Source organism: Apostichopus japonicus, chromosome 3 (assembly GCF_037975245.1).
Source record: "Apostichopus japonicus isolate 1M-3 chromosome 3, ASM3797524v1, whole genome shotgun sequence".
In the NCBI taxonomy this organism is placed as follows: Eukaryota; Metazoa; Echinodermata; class Holothuroidea; order Aspidochirotida; family Stichopodidae; genus Apostichopus; species Apostichopus japonicus.
Genome location: NC_092563.1, coordinates 6,653,156 through 6,675,685, shown reverse-complemented (window position 1 = coordinate 6,675,685; position 22,530 = coordinate 6,653,156). Strand labels below are relative to the sequence as shown.

Below are 22,530 nucleotides of genomic sequence, written 5' to 3'. Positions count from 1 at the left end.
CTTGTGTTGTATTATATTGTATTATATATTTCCCTTGTGTTGTATTATATTGTATTGTATATTTCCTTGTGTTGTGTTGTGTTATATTGAATATATATATATTTTCCTTGTGTTGTATGATATTGTATTGTATTACATATTTTCCTTGTGTTGTATTATATTGTATTATATATTTCCCTTGTGTTGTTTTATATTGTATTATATATTTCCCTTGTGTTGTGTTATATTGTATTGTATATTTCCCTTGTGTTGTTTTATATTGTATTATATATTTCCCTTGTGTTGTGTTATATTGTATTATATATTTCCCTTGTGTTGTTTTATATTGTATTATATATTTCCCTTGTGTTGTGTTATATTGTATTGTATATTTCCCTTGTGTTGTTTTATATTGTATTATATATTTCCCTTGTGTTGTTTTATATTGCATTATATATTTCCCTTGTGTTGTGTTATATTGTATATATATATATTTTCCTTGTGTTGTGTTATATTGTATTGTATTATATATTTCCTTATGTTGTATTATATTGTATTATATATTTCCTTATGTTGTATTATATTGTATTATATATTTCCTTGTGTTGTATTATATTGTATTGTATATTTTCCTTGTGTTGTATTGTATATTTTCCTTGTGTTGTATTATATTGTATTATATATTTCCTTATGTTGTATTATATTGTATTATATATTTCCTTGTTGTATTATATTGTATTATATATTTCCTTGTGTTGTATTATATTGTATTGTATATTTTCCTTGTGTTGTATTACATATTTTCCTTGTGTTGTATTACATATTTTCCTTGTGTTGTATTATATTGTATTGTATATTTCCCTTGTGTTGTGTTATATTGTATTACATATTTTCCTTGTGTTGTTTTATATTGTATTATATATTTCCCTTGTGTTGTGTTATATTATATTACATATTTTCCTTGTGTTGTGTAATATTGTATTATATTAGGGCCTGAAAGTCGTGGAGACTTGGACGTCCCAAAGACTATCAAAGCCGAGCCGTTGCAAGAATATTTTGGCAAAATATCCCTCCAGGATCACCGGAAATGGAACTTCCCAGCCCTTGTATGTTACATCTGAATTTTATTCTTATCTGAACTTTATTTTGAGATATCATGTTTTAGAAATTTACACTTCCAAAAAAATACTATAAAAAAAAAAACCAAAAAGAAAATGAGAAACAACACTATAAGATTAAAATACACATAACTGGATAATAGTCATGTGTTCGATTCTTTAACCTTAAATGGCACTTTTGGTAAAAGGTGAAATATGCCTAAGTACCGCAGAAGACTCATTCTGAATTGCCAGGCCAGGAAATTAACTTTAGGAACTTTTCCAGGGACATCTATCTTTCGTATGTCGGGCCTAGTCCGAGAGGAAATTTCCGGAATTATCCCATTTTCGAGTCACTTCCAAAGGCGGCCACAAATTTTAATATTTGTCCTACTCTAATGATACTAAAATACTTGAAAATCATTGGAAACTGAAGAAAATGTCATTGCAATAATGTTGGGAACTTTATGAACATCCAGAGAAAAAATTGCGGTATAGGCTCCAATTTTCGTATGCTACAGTGTGTTAGGATAACAGTTAGAAATTCATGGAAATTCGCGGAAAAAGCTCATGCCTGTTTCAACGGGGACGGAAAGATCATGTGGATCCGGAACCAAATTTCAAATCGGGAAAAAGCCGAAATTTGTATTGTATAGTATTCTATACTGTAGCATTCTGTAGTGTTTTTTTTTCCACATATTCCATTACACTGCATAACAATGCACTGCATTTGTATTGAAAATGACACAAAAGTACTTACCAATAGTAGATACTCTCTGAATTTACTGAGGACTAAGTCGATACCATGCGGAACCCATCCTCCAACAACCACCGAGAGGCGGAGCATTAACCAACAGAGGTAGAGACCGCATGCACCTGTGTAGAGCTCATGATTAGTGGTGTCCTCACCAAGAACAAGGCAAAACATTCTCCTTCCTAAAAATACTGGCAGTGTCAGACAGACAAAGCTGGCAAGAACGGTGCTGCACGCGACTAGAACTAGAAGTAAAGATATCTGTTGGAAAAATAATCGAATAATGTCTACTTTTAGGTCATATTTCGTGGCAATATCTCATTACAGATATTTTCTTTTTTTAAATCCAAGTTTCTCGACAAAAAGCACTGACTTTGACCCTGAAAAATTGTGAAATGCTACAACTAATTGTTTGAAGCCAAATATAGAAAAAGAAGAAAGCTACCAATGAAAAAAGAAAAGAGTTCAGTTTGTTTTGAGTTGATTAAAAGTGCTAATTTGCTTCACTCATTTCGGTAATCAAAATCAAACTGAACAAACTGACTGACATATCGATTTTAGCACATGTGCTCTATCAGCGAGTGTTAGACGAACAGGTACTAGGGAGTGTTAGCTCAGTGGTTAATGCCGGTGCCTTTCAATCATAAGGTCCGGAGTTCGAGTCATTCCAAGATTAATGTATGTCGTCCAGTTACAGAGTTGCTGACAATTAACAATTCATGGTCATGGACCTTAAAATATGAATCTAAGAGACTGACTTCGGTCAGCTTTCGGCATTGCTAAGCCAATGATGGCTTCTTCGCGAGTTCCTGCTTGCAGGAGGATCTAAAAATACATTCATACATACATACATATTCATGCACCATATGTGCCAAAGAGATTACACAGCTGATAGGCCTCCACAATGGGCTGCTGCATCAGCTTGACTTTCCAGCCTAAAGTGACACTTTATTTTATGTTCTTCAAAATTTAACTCTCCACCACTACCTTCCCCACCTTCTCTTCCAAATATCTCTTAGAGACAATCAACTCACCCTGAAGTGGAACATGTTAGGTCTGGTGTAAGGTTTGAAGCCGAGCAACGCCGCACCGTGGAAGATGTCATTGTCCCTCGGAATCGCCCCTCCTCCTTCGTCCACCCTGTCCATCGCGTTAATCACCTCCGCCGCGTCCTCGTCGCCCCCTCCGGCCTCGTCGTCTTCGGAGAGGTCCGTCTCTGACATACTTCCCGCCTCCTCCTCCTCCAGCTCCTCCTCCATCTCCACGTCGCTGTCGTCGCTGAGGGACCTCGGGCGGGTGCCGTAGGAGGCGTCGCTGGTACTGGCCGCATCCTCCTGCCTGACCTGATGCAGGGCCAGGTCGGAGGAGGACGAAGACGTTGAGTGGACTCTCTGGCGTAGCATGTCCTCGGATGTCTGGGTACTCTGGTCGTAAAGCGTCTCCACCTCTGGCTGTTCCGCTCCACCGACAGCGCCCAGTTCTTCCTCCTCCTCCTCCTCTAAGCCTGGTTCCCTTCCCGCCTCTGGTGGGTTGATTTCATCCTCTTGCTGTTGTTCTTCTCCTCCTTCCCCTGCTGCATCCTCTTGCCCGTCTTCTACTGCCTCTCGTTGCCGCTCTCCTTCGTTGGTGACGTCCCCGAGTAAGTAGGAGTGTAAGTTTCTACGTCAAACCAGAATGAAAACATTTCATGGTTCCTTGCTGCTGTTCATTAGTTCCATTCAAAGGGAAATTTCTAACAAAGCCCTAATACAACAACAGTAATTTATGCTCACAAACTTTTGTTGCCAAAGTAATGCTAAGCCCTGATATCAATTGCAACACACATCAGTGTGTGAAGACTATCTACCATTATCATCATACCAAGTTTGACAAAATTCCGACTAGTAATAGTAGCCAAGTAATTGCAATTTGGAGTATTTCACGTTTGACCCCATGACCTCATCAATATTCATGAAATGAGCACCAAAATCAACAGGGTTAATCTACTTACTATGGGCCACCCACTCACCAAGTAAGGTAATGATTGGTCATTCCCTTGTTGAGTTATTGTGCATACAAACTTTTCATAACGAAATAATGTTAGCCCCCCCCCCTTATAAACATGCATGATATCAATTGCAACACACATCAGTGTGTGGAAACTATCTACCAATATCATCATACCAAGTTTGACGAAATTCCAATAAATAGTAGCCAAGTTATTGCAACCCGTGACCTCATTAGTATTTTTTAACTTTGACCTCGTATAACTTCGCACACGAAGGTCACACGGGGGTCAACCTATTGATATTTATGATCAGAAGGTACCTTTGACATCTGAAAATAGCATCGAAACTGTAAAAATCCCCAAACACGAAAAGGTCACCAGAGGTCAAATTGAGGTCAAGGGTCACCTAGATGCGGGTCGACAACTGGATTACATTGAAGCAACTCCCAACCTTAACGGACAGTTCGTTCTCAAGTTATCACAAAAATACTAGTTTTTTTTATCAGTACTTGACCTTTGGTGACCTCGGATCACATGACCGTTATGTTTGAAAATATTCCCCCTATACCATTTGCAACTTGTCCCAAAATATCAACCGTGTCACACCTTGGAACTGAGAGTTATTGCATTAAATGTCTGAAAATTAACTTTGACCTCGTATAACTCCGCACACGAAGGTCACACGGAGGTCAACCAATTGACATTTATGATCAGAAGGTACCTTTGACATCTGAAAATAGCATTGAAACTGTAAAAATCCCCAAAACATGAAAAGGTCACCAGAGGTCAAATTGAGGTCAAGGGTCACCCAGATGCGGGTCGACAATTGGATTAAATTGAAGCAGTTCCCAACCCTAACGGACAATTCGTTCTCAAGTTATCGCAAAAATACTAGTTTTTATCATTAATTGACCTTTGGTGACCTCGGATCACATGACCGTTAAGTTTGAAAATGTTCCCCTATACCATTTGCAACTTGTCCCAAAATATCAACCGTGTCACACCTTGGAACTGGGAATTATTGCACTAAATGTCTGAAAATTTACTTTGACCTCATATAACTTCACACACAAAGGTCACCTGGGGTAAACCTATTGACATTTTTGATTGGTGAGACGTGAATATAGCATCAAAACTGTAAAAATTCAATTATTTTTTTCTTTGCCCATTTTCTCACCCAAAATACTAGTTTTTTAACATGAATTGACCTTTGATGACCTCGGATCACATGACCGTTAAGTTTGAAAATATTCCTCTATGCCATTTGCAACTTGTCCCAAAATATCAACCTTGCTACACCTTGGCACTGGGAGTTATTGCATTAAATGTCTGAAAATTAACTTTGACCTTGTATAACTTTACACACAAAGGTCACCCGGGTGTCAACCCATTGACATTTTTGATCGGAAGGTACCTTTGATATCCAAATCTAGCATCAAAACCAAACATTTTGTTTTTCGCCCGTTTTCTCCCAAATTAAGCACATTTTTTCTAATGTGACCTTTGACCTTTTGACCTTGGTTTCAAATGTAGTTTGATCTGCTGATTCCAAAAATCAACACGACAAGTCTGTACAGCCATCCTAACTCCGACCGAAAACTTTGACCCCATATAAGTTCGCACACAAAGGTCACACGGGGGTCAACCTATCGATATTTATGATCGGAAGGTGCCTTTGACATCTGAAAATAGCATCGAAACTGTAAAAATCCCCAAAACATGAAAAGGTCACCAGAGGTCAAATTGAGGTCAAGGGTCACCCAGATGTGGGTCGACAATTGGATTACACTGAAGCAACTCCCAACCCTAACGGACAATTCGTTCTCAAGTTATTGCAAAAATACTAGTTTTTTAACATTAATTGACCTTTGGTGACCTCAGATCACATGACCGTTAAGTTTCAAAATGTTCCCCTAACCAGTTCACAACTTGTCCCAAAATATCAACCTTATCGCACATTGGCACTGGGAGGTATTGCAGTTTTAGTATTTTGGGTTTTTGGACCATAACTGACCTTTGGTGACCTTTGTGGGCACCAAAAACAATAGGGTTCATCTACTCACTATGGGCCACCCACCCACCAAGTTTGATCATGATCAGTCAATCCCTTGTTGAGTTATCGTGCATACAAGCTAAAGCGTCACACACACACACACACACACACACACGCCAACCTGAATACATAGGTTCCTTTGCTTTTAGCAAGGAACCAAAAAGGACACAGCACAAATCTTAACATCTGCATAATTCTAACCAGTGGCCATTCCTTTCAGTCAAAGATTTTTATTGTAAGTTTTTCCTGTTACGCTTTAGACACAAAGTCCTTTTTGTATTTTTTTTTTCTCCCCGCAATGTTACCGGTGTCAACATCTCATAACCTCATTACCATTTACAAAAGAATCCTGATGGCTGCATTTTCTAGTTTTACATTTTTCTCCCATTTCTAATTTTTAGTTAAACTGACTGCAAAAATTGAAGGTATGCCATTACTTATCAAAAGTAAACCCACTGAGTAACCTGAATAATTGCTTAATCCCCTGGTATTCAAAGTAGAGGTCACTTCCCTTTTGAGGTCCCCCCCAAATTTTTTGGGGGGTCAACAAAAAATTTGGAAGATTACTTGGAAGATTACTTTCAAAAATTGCAACTAAGCACCTTTAATTATATAAAAGTTTCTCAAATGGTAGGGGTGGGGGTGAGGGGTACCTTCTCTATGGAGACCGTTCCACAGGCCAAACATCCATCCCATTAGAGATTGACCCGGATGAGGAAGGTGCAAACTGGGATCACCAAGCAAAAGAGTTCGAATACCATGGGTGCACTCCATAATCAATAAAGCAATGATCTTTGCAACTTAATATGGTGAAAAAATCTAGCAGAAGATTTATCCTAGTCAATGCCAGAGGTTTGCAACAAAATTTGGAAAATAACTCATGTTCTTGTGCAATATCTCTAAGAAATGATTCTGATCAAAGATGAGACAAATATACTATGTTAAGACCAAACATGTCCCAAAATTATTCAAATGATTAAAATTTCGGTATTTTTAAAAATTTATTTTGCGATGTGCCATTTGCTGACCAATTCACTGAAAGAAAAGAGGAAAAAAGAAAAAGAAAAGGTGATGTACTTACAATAGCCAACTGGCAAACAGTGCCCAATACTTGATAAGGTTCTTCAGCCATTGACGGGTGTGGCCTTGTTCCAACAGGGCCGGCAGAATCACCTGGAGTAGCAACAACTCGAGAGATAGCTCGCTGACGGGGGCATCGCTGAATAAACAAATAAACAAAAATAAAAGCTGAACGAACCAAACTAAAGAAGGCAAATGTACTTGAAAATGTAGGAAAGTTTTCGTTTGATCGCTGGTGCAGATATTTTTTAGTAACTCCTACCATAAAAACCATCTACAAAAGGATGAGTGTGCAAGTCTGTCAAAACTAAGCTGCTGGTTTAAGCTCTTCTTCACTGAAAGATCACTAATGATTTACTAATAAAAAAATTTGGCTCCAATTCTGATAAATCCCCATCATCCATGATATTTTTTTTTTGGTTACATTGGTATTTAATCATATGCAAGCTCTAAGATTTGAAAAAAATGCATATCTTTGATTACAAAATACCATGACGATGAGTGGTCTTCAGATAATTTCCAGCAATATTTCCAAGCAATCAGCTTAAGCCGCCCCCAGGGTTTCCTTTCATGATGCATTTCTCATCTCGTCTGTCCTCTTCTTGCCTAGAGGCAACTAAGACCTCCACAGAGCGTCTCCATTCATCTCGGTGGGCAGCTGCGTTTCTGGCCTCATTCCAGGATCGCCAACCAGCCCTCTCTCTCTCTCTTTGTCCACTGTCCTGTGCCATGTTGTTTTGGGTTGCCCTCTCTTTCTCCTGCCCTCTGGTGCCCAAGTCATGCTGATGTTGCTGTCGTTGTTTGGATAATTGGCGCAATATAAGCCCAATGAATTGCCCCATCTTCTTTTCTTAATTTTCGATGTTTAGTGGTCCCATTTTTGGTCTCTTTAGAAGCTCCTTTGTGTTGACCCACTCTTGCCATCTTATCCCTAGCAATCTCCTGGGGCATTTGTTATGAAAGATATCGCTTTTCTTTTTCGGCCCCCTTATTCATTTTCCAGGTCTCGCATCCATATAGTAGGACAGGTATTACCAGTGCTTTTGTATAGCCTTAATTTTTTTTCCTTCTACAGATGCTTTTGGAAACCCAAATCTTTTGTAGACGTATAAGTGCACCCCTGGCTCTCCCAATACTGTTGGCAATGTCTCCCACCCCGCCAACATCTTTTGTCATTGTCGCACCCCGAAAAAAAGTATACAAATCTGTCCACCTCTTGTAACTCTTCCTGACCAATATAAATACATTCCTAGTGTTTATACTAGTGTTTGCACGGGGTAACCGGGTACCCGCCCGACGCAATACTACCCGGTTCCTAATTTATTACCCGAATCCTACGCAAAGTGTGATTTTTTTTATTGGCAAACCGATGGTTAGGCTACCATGTGGAAGAAATTGAAAGAATTCTCACAATTATTATTCATTCATTCGGTTAGTTTCATAGAAGGAAAGACTGACAAGGAATGTTACGAGATGTTACTAATGGATTAGAGACAGGACAACTTAAAAATAATAATCGCAAGTGGCTTTTTACTAAATGTTTATTCTAAGTGCGATCAATTTGCGCAACCGCCGCAGCTAATGCGAACCATGGGCCTGCATAATAGATAGCAGAAGTAAAAACTGTTTAAATGCTAAATTGGAAATTTATATGGTCTGATTCAAAAGAGGTGGAGAGGAAACATAAGCAGCAGCGCCAGTGCGATGTTAGTAGTGATTTTAATTATATGAAGTAAAGTTATTAACAAGTTAATGAAAGAAACAAAGGCAAATAGAAATTATTGAAGAAGGTTTTAAACCTTATCTTACGCCTACGTATGAAAACATTGTCAGTAGAGAATACAATTAATTTATTATAGCATCCAATAAGTAATTTCTTGAAAATCGCGATATACGAGGGTAAACAATTTTTTCCCGGGTACCCGAATACCCGACGGGTGACGGCTTTCGGGTACCCGGTTCCTGATTTTTTTGGCCTGTGTAAACACTAGTTTATACGCATCACTTTGGTCTGCTGTTTATTAATGTCAAGACCCACTCCGCTTGCCTCATCAGCTAGCAAATTTGTTTTTATTTGCATCTGTGTCTTGGTTGATGACATGAGGGCAAATGTCATCTGCAAAATCATTGTCATCTTGTTTTTTTTTTTTTGAATTTCCATCTGATTCCATTTTCACCGTTCAATGTTGCCTTTCTCATCACCCAGTCCAGCACTGTAAGGAATAAGAAGCCTGACATACTGCACCCTTGTTTGATCCCCAGTTTTTTTGTCAAACCAGTCTGATTGCTCACCATTGTCCACTACTGCTCATTGGGCGTCCTCATTCTCATAAACTCTCTTCATTTACAACCTTACAACCTTTTAATTTTCCAACTACAGAAGTTCGCCAAATTGTAGAAAGCCATCACTTCACAAAGAGAAAAATTAAATAATCAACAATTTTGCAGTATAGCTATTTATCCTGGATTTTGGAGAGAATAATGCACAAAGTTTGAAGAATTTTTCCTCAAATTCAAAATATGCTCTGTTTTAAATTTTTCTTCTAAAAATAATTAAATGTTTGTAATGCGATGGTACTTACGTTCTTCCGTAAGAAACAAAACGTGGACACTGCAAGCTCACCTGTACGGATTGATGAAGTAAGGCAAGAACCCGGCGAAGATCTTCTGGATGAGTTGAATGGGTAACCAGAGTACCAGAAGGACCACCGTCCCAAAGACGATGACGGACATGAGAAACCGTCTAGCGTGACGGTAAACTGGAATGTGGATCATGTCTTGGACCGGATTGAAATCCGGATCGTTAAAGTTTCTGAGGAACCACAGAACACCCGGTCTGAGAACCTGCGGAGGTAGAGGTGAGTCTCCTGTTTATATGGAATATTAATACACATCCGTGGTCGGAGTATGCAACAGAATAACAACAGCTACGGGTACTTGGTTGTCTGTTTGGGAATTTTGTTGTCACTTTGGGAATTTCAGGAGCCAGGTGTACAGGTTGGACATGAGGGTGATAACTAGTGTGGGGGTGGGGAGGGGCATGGCAGTATTTCAGATAACATATGATCGGTCAATAATGCTATAAAATTCTTTTGTGAGTTAAATGGGAGGGTGGGGTGGTTAATGCAAGGTAGATAAATTACGTTGAAGGTCTGCATGTTGATAGACAAGTAGCAAACTGAACTTTTTCCCTGAGTAAAGATGCTTATCATAGAAAGAAATCTAAATAAGTAATAGAGAAAACTTTTTTTTTCTGGCTCTAGACCCCACAGTTGATGAAAGAACATATTTTATCTCATTGAATAAAGTGATGGACACAGATTCTGAAAGAAGATCATAAGCAGCTAAAGGACAACGGATGCGAGTCCAGACTGACTGATCTCCTTTCGTTTACAAGCCCTCTAAAGGAAAATGCAACATCAGCAATGAAGAAATACATTTCTCATATTGATAGAGTGTTACATCCATCCAGGCATATTATGTATGCATGTATGTATGTATGTATTTTACATCCTCCTGCAAGCAGGAACTTGCAGCAAGCTGACTGAAGGCAGTCTCTTAGATTCATATTTAACGTCCATGATTATGAATTGTCAATTGACAACAACTCTGTAACTGGACGACATACATTAATCTTGGCGTGACTCGAACTTGGGACCTTATGATTGAAAGGCACTATGTGGACAGCGACCAACACTATCGCACAAAGGCTTGACGATTATATTTGTAACAACAGTGAAACTGACCTCTCTCAGTAAAATTATGAAGGATGCAAAATAGAAAACAAAGGCCATCCCGACTAGCCAGTGGAGAAACATGGCGGTCCCAGGTGCGTTGTGGAAGCTTCGTATCCGATCCCACAGGCTAATGTTGAACAAGGACTGAAATATGATGAAGGGAAAAATAATTAACAAAAAATAATAAAAAGTTAAAAAATGGACAGTGCAGACCACCCAGCAGCTCTTCAACAAAAGGTTGTTTTTAAAGGTTGTAAATGAAGAAATAAAGGGTTTTTAAAGTCTTCAAACATGCAAAATGAAGGTTTTTAAAAGGTCCTAAATGAAGTTACTTAACATACTCATCATCTAAGCCCATTTTTACATAATCTCTGGCCCTTATTTAAAGTACCTGACTTACATTAACTGTTGTTTGTCAGTCTGGTTTGTATCACTGCATGAATCATGCCTGGCTGTCCACACAAAAATTTAATGGCCAATGGTTAGCATGACTGAATACAATATTTCTACTCTAAACTAATCTTTAAAATAAGTTTTGCTAACTTAAAATACAAATAAAGATTTATAAAGGTTTTACAGAGCAAAAAAAAAAAACAGTTTATGAAATAAAGTTTTTTTTTTAATGTTTTAAAGGTTTTGCTGGTAGGTCTGACAGTGAAGAAATTGGGAGAGTAAAAAGTAAAAATTTTTGGTCTACTATTTTGTATTTTATAATATTAAACAGTGTCTGTTGTTGACATTCACAAGAACCATGGCAACACGAAAAACATGGCAAGCAAGAGGACATCTGCTCTTTGTTTGAGGGGTTTTCAAATGGCACTTCCTGCATTGCAGCAATGACCACCTCTGTATAATGTCAACCAATACAACTGAAACACTTTACAATCCATCTTTTGTGACACGTCTGCATAATTTATTTCATGACAAAATACAAACGTTTACAGTCATATCATACAATTGCTATATCGTGTGCACAGGTGGTAATATGCAAGACATCCTTGGGTAGTTATATATACCAGACAAAATTCAAATGAATAATGCAGGGCTGTTAACGTCGACAATTCTTTTGGCGTGATTCGAGCGCATACATTTCTTGTAAGTGAGATCCCCAACTTTTCCAAATGAGACCTGTCTCACGGTATAATTACTTGCAAGCCACAAATTTCTGGCTCTTTGCGATAATCCGGATATAATAATAATATAAGAATTTGTAAAGCTCTTTAATCCAGTTAAAAAAAAAACTGCTCAGAAGCGCTGCAGGAGCAAAGTACCCAAGATGGACACAAGAGTTATCAAACAAATGGATACGCATTCATGAATACGAACGTCTTGATTTCTTTCTGGAAAGTTGACACAGGCTGGATTATTTTCAGGTGTAAGGGGAGACTGTTCCAGAGCTGTGGAGCGATCTAGCAAAGTAACGTTCCCCAGAGGTGGAAGTGTGAACAGTAGGAACAGATAGCATATGTTGTATGCTTGAACGAAGCAACCTGCTAAGTCTGTATTCTTGGAGAAGCTCTTGTAGGTAAACTGGGGCTAAAACCATTCCTTGCTAGGAACACAAGGACAAGAATTTTATAATTGATTCTGTCCCCCAGTTCTAAGCCAGTGAAGATCTTTAAGAATTGGTTATGAGTCGCTGATCTGTTACCCACGTCCGAAACGATACTTACCAGAGAGCAGATGTCGATCCACCAGCCGCAGACTAACGGAGTGACCCCGATGTCTTGGATCAGGAGCAGGAACACCTTCAGGACGATAAACGACATGCCGAGAATCCTGCTGGCTTGGAGACAACTGAAGAACTTGAAGATATACTGCAATGTGCAGAGTCAAGGTACGGAATTGAAGTGACCCTCCGCTCTGTTAAAGCCATTATAGTGTCACCCTGCTTGTGAGAGCGGAAATGGCTCCAGGTTTAATGTATGGAGTTACACCTTAACTGAGTATTAAGTTACATTTTAGTCCCAATAGGGAGCCAAGGTGGGTTAGAAAGAGGTATATAGAAGTTCAATGATGTTGTCATATGCTGGATGACAATGGAAAGTCATGTTTGCTTGCTTTTTCTTTTGTGTCCTCTCCAACTCTTCTTCCTCATTTTCCATTCAACCTTTGGTGTTAGCATTGTTAACATATCTTTGCTTTTCTAGTACCCATCATATTCACTTTTGTATAAATAAAGAACCCTGTATTTTTTTGGCATACATAAATGAAAATAATTGAGGTTCTGAATTGGACCAGACTTAATGCAACTGAAAGTGATTGAGTAGTTCTGATTTTTGCTTTTCAATGTTTCCAATATAAGCTTGCTTTATCACTGTAATATGGCATAGTTAACCAGCCATCTCACACATCAGACAACTGTTATTAAGATAATCTACTTCAATGACACTGTATAGAATGGTGAGAAAATAGGCACTTATTTATATATAAATATAAAACCTGTAAACTGTGTAACAGCTTCAACATACCTAATAAACATCCTGTTAGGTGACCTTTGACCTCAACGAAATGCAACAAGCTTCTTTTAGGCAACTTCTTTTAGGCAAAAGTGGTAAGCAACAACACATGCAAAATGCCCATGCAGCAATGCTAAATCAATATCAAAAGTCTTCACAGACCAGTAGTGTCTATGATGTGAAATGCATAGCACAATAGATTACGTCCTACGCAGCCTGGCTGCAGCGCCCTCAGTATCATATTTTTGACACATTCCCTTTAATACTCAGCATTAGAGTATCCACATAAAGAGTCTGAGATTTGAAACTATGACAAGCACACATAAACCATTACAGACACACATACTCAATCAAACACAGACAAAACAACGTGAATTCTGGGATAATAATTCACTGGTTAATACAATTTATAAGGAAACTCATTTCAAGGATACATGGAACACCAGAAGGGTAACCGCTAAGGCGGTGTAACCGAGCATTGTAGTGAGCAGACCGTGGAAGTGTGATTCCTGAAACGCGTCCTGAAGGCCCAGAGCCACCGTGCCAAATTTACCCACGTGATATGGACAGAAGGCTGTAGAAAATGGAACATATAAATTTGGAATAGGGCAGTGAATTTTAAAATTATCATAGTTTCACTTGTAACAGCGACAATAAGGATACAGGGTTATTAGGGGTTTGATAAACCGATATCTATACTAGACTAAATTTGCAAAATTGTAATGGACAAGTTTGGGCACTCACAAATAATACGTTTTCTTGTCTTTCCTGATATGTCTTAACATGGAGCAAACAAGCAAACTATAAGCACTGACTACATACAGACTATCAACTATCACTGGGAAAACCATTCCCATATCATTCTATGTACTGTTAATGAAGAGAGAGCATAGCAGTATAACCACCCATTCATGCCTGTAAGTCAACTGCAGCACACACGAAACAAAATGTTCCGATTATGTCCAACATTCATAGAAATCAAATGTTTTAAAGATTTACTACACATTAGGCATGCGCCTGAGGAAAGAATGTTCAAAACATATCTTTAGCTTCTGTCTCCGACTCTATGATTGATATATCGATATTAGTAAAAAAATCAAATGCTCACCAAACAAGAATATGAATAAGGCATTTAACGACATGACCCAAAAGACGTGCTCGAGGAAAACGAGAGAACCGTCTAGGCCCAGCATCCTCTCCCATGTCAATTCCTCCGCTGCCCTGTCCCATTCTAATGCATTCCAGTTTATGTCATCTGTAAGAGTAGAAGATTGGTGGTTAAAAAAAAAAGAAAATGGACCTTGCACACACAAAAACTAAACAAAAAATACAAAGTGCAAACCAAGAATGTGTAAAATATTAATCAAAACGAAGTTTTGTCAAAAACCAACTCTATAACAAGTATCATATATATGTCTGTGTTATCAACTGGTCTAGTGCCTCTCCTCTGACCCACCCCTCCCCCCCTCCCCCAATCTCTCTCTCACCAATTCCCCTCCCCACAGTATGAAACAGTATGGCAATTCTACTCATCTCATGAAGTAGAAATACCTATATAACTAAGTAGGTATTCCACAGAAACATCCAATTTAAAAAGTATTAATAAAACGTTACCTTGGTTACCATTGTTTTCGGCAGCTTCTTCATTGTTGACAGCATTATCTGCTTGTCCTAGAATGATGGCTATCGGATCTTCCTCACCTCCGCCATTGTTCTACGTAAAAGAAAGATTACACGACAAGTGAATTTCCATTGACTAAGATAACTACGATAACAACCGACCTGAAGGGGAGATATGAATACCCTCATGGCTGTACAGAAGTGATGTCGAATGGGGTGCCTTTGCCTACCTCAGTATTTGAGAAACTGATCAGATGCTGGGGCATACACTCTCGTCCGTCAATTGGGGACTTAAAATGGCTGTACCGGGAGCAGGAATGTGAGCGAATTCACACCCCTGCCACGTTATCCTCTGAACACTTATCAAAAGAGAAGGCTTGAAATAAGCCGGTGTTCATCCACGATCTAACATGGATAGGGTCTCAAATTATAAGCTACTGTAAGGCTTCCTGATCCTTGGGTCTCTAAACTAAACTACTACCAACAGGCTGGTTCCATTTATTTGATACCACCAATGCATCATGGGAAAAATCAATGAATGAAGTGATGTTTATGAATTAAGTATACAACAAGAGAGATAGCATTTACTTCCATTTTGAATATTTATTTTGAAAACAAAAAAATTAATAAAGTCTGTTATGACAAACTAGTATAACCGATTAATTGAGGTTGTGATGCCAATTCCATGCCACTTAGTACCTTAACATGTTAACCTGACCACATCAAAGGATGGGTGAGTGAGATAGATAGCTAAGGCTACATCCCCCCCCCCCTAAGCAAGATGAAAAGGAAAAAGTACTGTCATTTATTCTAATCAGCCGTAGAGGCAACATATCTTACGTAAGATTAAATGAGTGTCCTTCAAACGTAATGAACAACCAGGAAATTAAAGATCGGTGTCCTGTTTGTTCAAATTTCCATCGTGCCTCCAAAGACTGCTGTACAATCCTACACTGTTTCCATTTTTTTTTAACCAGTTATAATCTCACCTCTGCCACACGAGGCTGAGCTTGCTGTCCAGGGGCCTCATCGGCTGGGGCCTCCTGACCCCCGTCCCCCTCCTCCTGATTCTGGTCCCCCTGAGGCTGCTGGGGTTCGGCAGCTTGCGGTTGAGCTTGTGCTTCGTTCTGCTGCGGTGGAAGATTCAACCAATCTGGACCCCCACCGTGAGTGACCTGTTCCCGCAGCCAGACTAAACTGATGAACGCGCACAGGGTGCAAGCTACCACCAAGCAGCCTTGTACGATATCTACGGCCATCTTCTCTCTGAGAAAGAGGAGAAACCAGAGAGGAGAGAAATATGAACATGTTCAAACTGCTAGCATTAAAAAGTAAAGTACATTAAATATATGGATTGATCAAACAGGCCATGCAAAAGGACAGTTTTAACACAGTTTTGCTCCATCTAGCAGAACTAAAATTGTGAGGATCATCGATTAAATGCTGTTCCTGTCGCTCGTGAATTTTCAAACTGCAGACAACCCTCAGAAATCTGAAAGTCATAGAAAGGACCCACCCTCTCTACTTCTCCCAACCCAACCGGTTCCATGGCCACAGATCCCCAGAACTCTTTGCATAAAAGTGCTTCTGTTAACAGAAACCGAGACACAAGGTTTTAAAATTCAAAATCTCTCAGACACCGGTCAAGATACTTACACTGACAGAATTTCATACGTGAGATCCATAAACGGCCTGAACGAAGTGTGGAAAAGACATCTATAGATGCGACCTAGACGTTGGGCAGAAAGTAAACAGAAACATATCGGTGTGAGAAAGTGTACACCATGGTAGAACAATTGCTTGGTGAAATGGTCAGTTTTGTCATCTTTGCCACACTCAAGTATCCACCCGGCAGCCTGACAAATTGGTTCACATTTTATTCACAAATAGTACAGGTTCTCACTGTGTCTAGTAGTGTATGAATCTACCATGCTTTGTACGTTAGTCATACAACTTTCTCTGAGTAGCCCACAACAAAAATCTGCTCCTCAATATCTTATGTCTAGATTCACTTTAGCACCACAATCTAGTAGGTCTCTACGTTCATAATATTCTTTATAAGCTGATCATTCCACGAACACAGAAGGTCACTTTTGCATTAAGAGCAATAAGTGTATATGGCGCCGAGCAATGGAATAAATTACCTACAGGTAACCATGTCAAACAATCTGAGAATCTTGCAATTTTTAAAAGAAAACTCAAAACATATATATTTCCTGGCTAATCACTTATATACTCAATTTTTCAAATTTTCAATATTTGTATTCATTATATTTCATATTTTTGAATTTTCTTTTAGATTTTATATAACATTTTGCATTTTCTATTTTTCTCTTTGACTTTCATAACAATTGTATATTTTTGTACATTCATCTAGTATATATTTCTACGCCATTTGTTATCTTATTTTCTTATGAATGGTTGAATCTTTCTTTGCATTTTGTTGTAAAGTGCAATCGAAAACTTTGTTGGGATTGCGCTATATGAAATTCAATAAATAATAATAATAATAACAGATCAGAAATCCAAAGTGATTTTTATAAGCCACACAACATATATACCTTTAAGTAACATATATATATATAAGCAACATGACATATACCCAACATATACCCTTAAGCAACATATACCCTTAAGCAACATATACCCTTAAGCAACATATACCCTTAAGCAACATATACATTTAAGCAACACAACATATACCTTTGCTATGTCTCCTAAGGTGATGGATCTTGTGCTGAACCTTCACTACTACATGATGGACAACTGTCTACAATTATACACTATGTAATTGCTATGTAATTGGGGATAATAATTCAACAAAAAGAGTTCTCTAAGGCGACAGCCTGCAAACTATGGTGCACGGCCCAAAAAGTGGACGGTGAAAAATTTAAGTGGTACGCCGGAATTTTCCAGACGGCGAAAAATTTATCTAGTTTTTGAAGTTTGCCAAAGTCCATAGTCTAACCCAAATTTGATGAGCATTGATTCTGCGGGGTGGGCAGGAGTCTGGTGGGTCCTGGATCAGTCCTCATGAAAGCTCCAGAGTAATGGGCCTAAAAGTCTGGGGACCACTGCTCTAAGAATGACTATTGCCAGGTGCCTCCCTCTCTTCTGGCTTATATTTTCTTATTGGGTCACGACATGGAAAACTTGCATAATCTCATACTTACTTGCTGTGATAGGTACCACACCCAACCAGGCAAACGTGACCAGAGTGTAGTGAAGCCAGCATTTGATCGCTTTGCCGATATTTTTGGTCAGTCCAAGGATGATATCTCTGACTGGTAGGTGAGATGGCATGTCAGGTGAGTAAACTGAACAGAAAAAAAGAGAGAGAAATACAGAAAGATGTTAAAAAAAAGATATGTTAAAAACATACAAACTGGCCTCCCTTTGTTTGAAATCTTCAGTTTTTCCTTTTAAGAATATTACGAAAATGAGGAATACCTTATTCTTCATCCTTTAGAAGACGAAATATTGAAACAACGACTCTTTAATGGTAAGCTGTATTGGCCCCAAATATGCTAGATATTCAAATATGGTCACCTTTGGTCAAAATTCTCTTATCTGTTTTGATTAAAACCTTCGATGAACTTTTCCTCACTTGGACATTCAGTTATCTTGTGTGTTCCTTATAAATGTCTGAGAACAATTTTGGAGACTTTTTTGAAAACTTCTAGCAAATATAACATTCTATATGTAAAACAATTTGTTAAGTTCAAAAATGAACTTTTACAGGAACTTCACAAGAATGTGAGAGAATCAGAGAAGGGTGATGATTTGTACAGTAAAGCACTAGACTCAAGTCCTATTTCAAAGTTGTAAGTTAGCTCTGTAAGTTAAAGGAACTGTTAGGATGTGAAAGTGAAATTAGACCTACAGGTATAAATCACAAATGGTGTACTTTTGAGGCAAGTGAAAGTTTACATGTAACTACATAATTGACTGCAATCATGGCCCATCAGTCTGCAATTCAGGGTGTTGTAACTTAACATCACTGACTATAAATTACTACAGTACAACTTATGTGTGCATTTACCCCAAAGCCAAATATATTCAAATACATTATATTATGGTCTTCCTGATTGTGATATCAAAAAGTGGCAAATGTGCAGAACATGACTGCAAAGCTGGTTCTGGGTAAAGGCAAGTTCGACTCTCTCCGCTCACTTCATTGGCTCCCAATCAAGGATCGAATTCAATATAAAATTGAAACGTTGGTCTTTTTCATGATTTGGCTCCTCCTTATTTAACAGAACTTATCACTATTCGCAAAGCATGTCCAGGTTAACGTTCTTCATCTACTGACTTGGGCATTGTTCTTGATATTCGAGTAACTAAACGTAAAACATTTAAAGACAGATCACTTCCAGTCGCAGCCCCCCACGACTTGCAATAGCTTACCCTGATTTTCTTAGAAAAATTCAGTTTTGAACGATTCGAGCGTGAATTGAAAACTTCTCAAAGAAAACATTTATTTAGACATTTCTTGACTCTATGTACTTTTTGTACTGTATATGTACTTAATATTATTACTATTTTGTACAGCGCCGCTGAATTCACTTTTCCTTTGTAGATATCGTGTGTTTAATAAACATAAACACAAAGCCATTTCAAAGCACTCACTTGGTGTGAAGGTAAAACGATGCATGCATAGTTCGCAGTACTCTTTCTTGCTGTGTTTCAACCACTGCACCAAACTGTAAAAGAATGAAAGAGTTATATCAAAGTTAACTTTTTACGGTAACCTCACATACTTTTTTATAAACAACAGACTGAAAAGGTTGTCTGTCATCAATGTATGTCTCTGACCGAACATTTTGTTTCACATGATAAAATTGCTGGGGAGGGGGAGACGAGAGGGGAAACAGCAATACAGGATACCTTTATGGCAAGGAAACTTACAATTTTGCATTCAAATTTATCATTTCAATCAATGAAGAAATAAATGGAAGAAAATTCACTTTTTCTTCATTTTGAGTAGAAGGAGATTCCAGTGATAGAAGTTCCAAAAATTACTGCCAACTTTCTGCTTATAGATGCAGGTTAGGATTTGTAGAGGAGCACATGTTAAGCAAAGAATAGGATAGTGAGTTGTACTTTTCAACTAGTTGTGTAGAAAATTTCTGTATTTCCAATATTCTTTTATCGTCTTCAACAAGCTTATCCTATTAAAGTCGTTTAATCAGAATATACTGTAAGACAGGTCTAAAAAAGGGTCTAGGTTCATTTCATTTTGCATGTAATGTTCACTAATATGAATAGAAATATATTTATTAATAGGAGTATAAAGAATAAGAAATATGTGAATATTAGTGTCAACCTACCATTCTTGGTGAATGTATCGGATGCTACCGGTGCAAATGCAGGGATGAAAAAGAGGCCTGTCGTGGGAACCTTCAGCTCGACAGACCCTGCAAATGTCACCTGAGAATGGAAAAGGAACTATGGAGATAGTTACAGTTATAATGAATGTTTAAAACTAAGAAATTTTTGTCCTGTCCCATTAGAAACAATTTTTACTGCAATATATATATTCATGCACTGCATTACTCTAAAAATATAACTTTTAAGATGCTTTAGTTTCATTTTTCCTTTTGTCAGATTTTGATCAACATTTCTGCAGCTGTTATCAATATCCTTGGCATGGATAAGTGTATTGCTTCCCATTTTCTTAAAACATAACTAGAACATTTTAAGTTGTGGGATTGTTACAATTACAGAACTGGTGGAGAATGAACTCTCAAGTTTGAAATAATAGTTTTAAGAAATGGCAAGGAAGAATCCAAATTCTGTGACCTGTGAGTGTCACTGTTTACTATTACTAAATGTGCAAGCTTCTTGACTTTACTTTCTGTGGATATTAGTGACAGGGTGCTACACATTGGGAATTTGTACGGCTGAACCATTATTGTCGAGAACAAACTTAAAAACTATTTCTATAACCATGAACAATCTATACATCTCAGCTTTCTATTTCTATAATATAACTCTTTAGCTATACCTTGTAAATATTGTTGCTATGGAGATGGAATTCTTGAGCGTGAGCCAGTGAAAGTCTGAAAGTTGGTGTTTAGAGAGGTCAGGCAGGATGAAAGAGAGTTAAGGGGAGATGGGGGTCAAGAGGGGTTAGAGATGTGTGTGTGTGTGTGTGTTTGCTATGTAGACTACTTATGATATTGTGTGAGAAGAAGGGAGTTCACTTTTCACTTTGACTTCAAGTTGGGAATTGGCCTTGTGTTGTTTTGCTGGCTGTTGGGAAAATGAAGGGTGTGGCTGAGTGAAGTTACTGCAAACTTATGGAGACCTGAGAGATTGAGTGAAAGAATTGGGACTGTGTGCGGAAACAAGTAGTGATAGAATAAAAGTTACTGGACATTATAGATATTCTCTCACTTTATCTTTTGATTTATAAAATGAGTTCCACGCTTCTGCAAGAAACTTTGCAGCTTTGTCAGGACTAAACTAATACATCGATCCTCTACTCAACAATTATTATTGGCAAAGGTCTTCTATGCTGCTAGAATATAAATGAAAGCTAAAGATTTTGGCTTCATCATTTTACTTACGTTGCACTAGGCTAGGGGAGCAGTTAGTTTCCGGACATGGTTGTTTCCTCCCAAACCACCTAGGCCTAATCCCTAATACCTTCAACAATGCTTTCCTTACCTACTAGCTTTTACACTTTCTACATAACCTAACATATCCTTTTGGCCTTCCTTGGTTCCTCCCCTAGACACATTACTTTCCTCTCTAAGTCATTTACTACATTTACCAGTTTCTTCAAGTATATACTACAAATATCACTTCCCACATAGCCTCTGAGTCCCTTGAAATATGTTACATTCTTCACGAAAATCCTCCTAAGTCATAATTACATTTACTGCAATTGCTTCACTACCTATATTAACTCTTTCTACATAGCCTAGCCAATGTGCCTTCTCTCTCTCCTGTCCTGAGAAACGTAAGTTTCCTCCCCAGAAAAGCTTTAGTTTCCTCCCCTAAAAACATTACTTTCCTCCCCTATGATTTGGGGCAAGAAACTAAAGACCCCTACTCCCTAGGGGATCTAGTGCCATTCCACCATAGGTACTGTACATACCGCCGGGTACCGTTATTCACCGTACACGTTACTTTCCGCTGAAACAAAACAGTGTTTTCCGCACACAAAGTAGTCAGTGGAAGACAACGTTTTTTTTCAGTGGAAAGTACCGTTTTTTGGGGAGGAGCAGCATGGCTTACTGAAATGATTAGGCACATGCAAGGATTTAGGAGACTGGAGAAGATAGAATTTGACTGTAGCAGGATAAAATGTAGCTCCGAGACAAGATTATTATTAGGATAGCTTAGGTTGTAGCTTAGGCTGTAAGCACTAGCTTAGGCTGTAAGCACAAGTTTAATTTTAGTTAAACAGCGCCACCTATTTTGGTTGTAGTTTTCGATATGGCGTGAAGGTGAAAAAAGGTGAGCTGCCGTGACGATTTGGTCTCGCTAAGTTTCATCCTTTAGGGGGCGGGGCGGGGGGGGGGGGTTGTGTGGTGTCTTTTGTGATATTTTCGCATTAACAGATTACAAAGTGAGAATATTTTGGGCTATATAATATTATGCCTCATCCTTCTTTATGTAATCCCTAATTACAAACACCCCAAGCCTCCTGTAAATTATAAGCAGCTTAACTGTTCTGACATGAACTCGGTCTAACCATCCTTGTCGACGTTCTTTGATATTTTCTCATGTTATTTTCATCATCCTGAAATTGGT

The 22,530-nt window shown here is 38.3% G+C and overlaps 1 protein-coding gene across 1 annotated transcript in view; it reads right to left on the bottom strand.

Annotated features, from left to right (window-relative positions):
- The window catches only part of LOC139961573 (E3 ubiquitin-protein ligase MARCHF6-like), a 34,822-nt gene that overhangs the window by 10,689 nt on the left and 1,603 nt on the right, over positions 1–22,530 (bottom strand). The window contains exons 2-15 of the mRNA XM_071960876.1: positions 20,097–20,196; positions 19,396–19,469; positions 17,940–18,083; positions 16,423–16,495; positions 15,756–16,032; positions 14,761–14,860; positions 14,255–14,401; positions 13,581–13,720; positions 12,361–12,504; positions 10,697–10,831; positions 9,574–9,794; positions 6,952–7,089; positions 2,865–3,489; positions 1,837–2,091 (exon numbers count right to left, since the gene is read on the bottom strand). Of these exons, the coding sequence (XP_071816977.1) occupies positions 1,837–2,091; positions 2,865–3,489; positions 6,952–7,089; positions 9,574–9,794; positions 10,697–10,831; positions 12,361–12,504; positions 13,581–13,720; positions 14,255–14,401; positions 14,761–14,860; positions 15,756–16,032; positions 16,423–16,495; positions 17,940–18,083; positions 19,396–19,469; positions 20,097–20,196 (2,573 nt within the window). The remainder of the gene's footprint in view (positions 1–1,836; positions 2,092–2,864; positions 3,490–6,951; positions 7,090–9,573; positions 9,795–10,696; positions 10,832–12,360; positions 12,505–13,580; positions 13,721–14,254; positions 14,402–14,760; positions 14,861–15,755; positions 16,033–16,422; positions 16,496–17,939; positions 18,084–19,395; positions 19,470–20,096; positions 20,197–22,530) is intronic.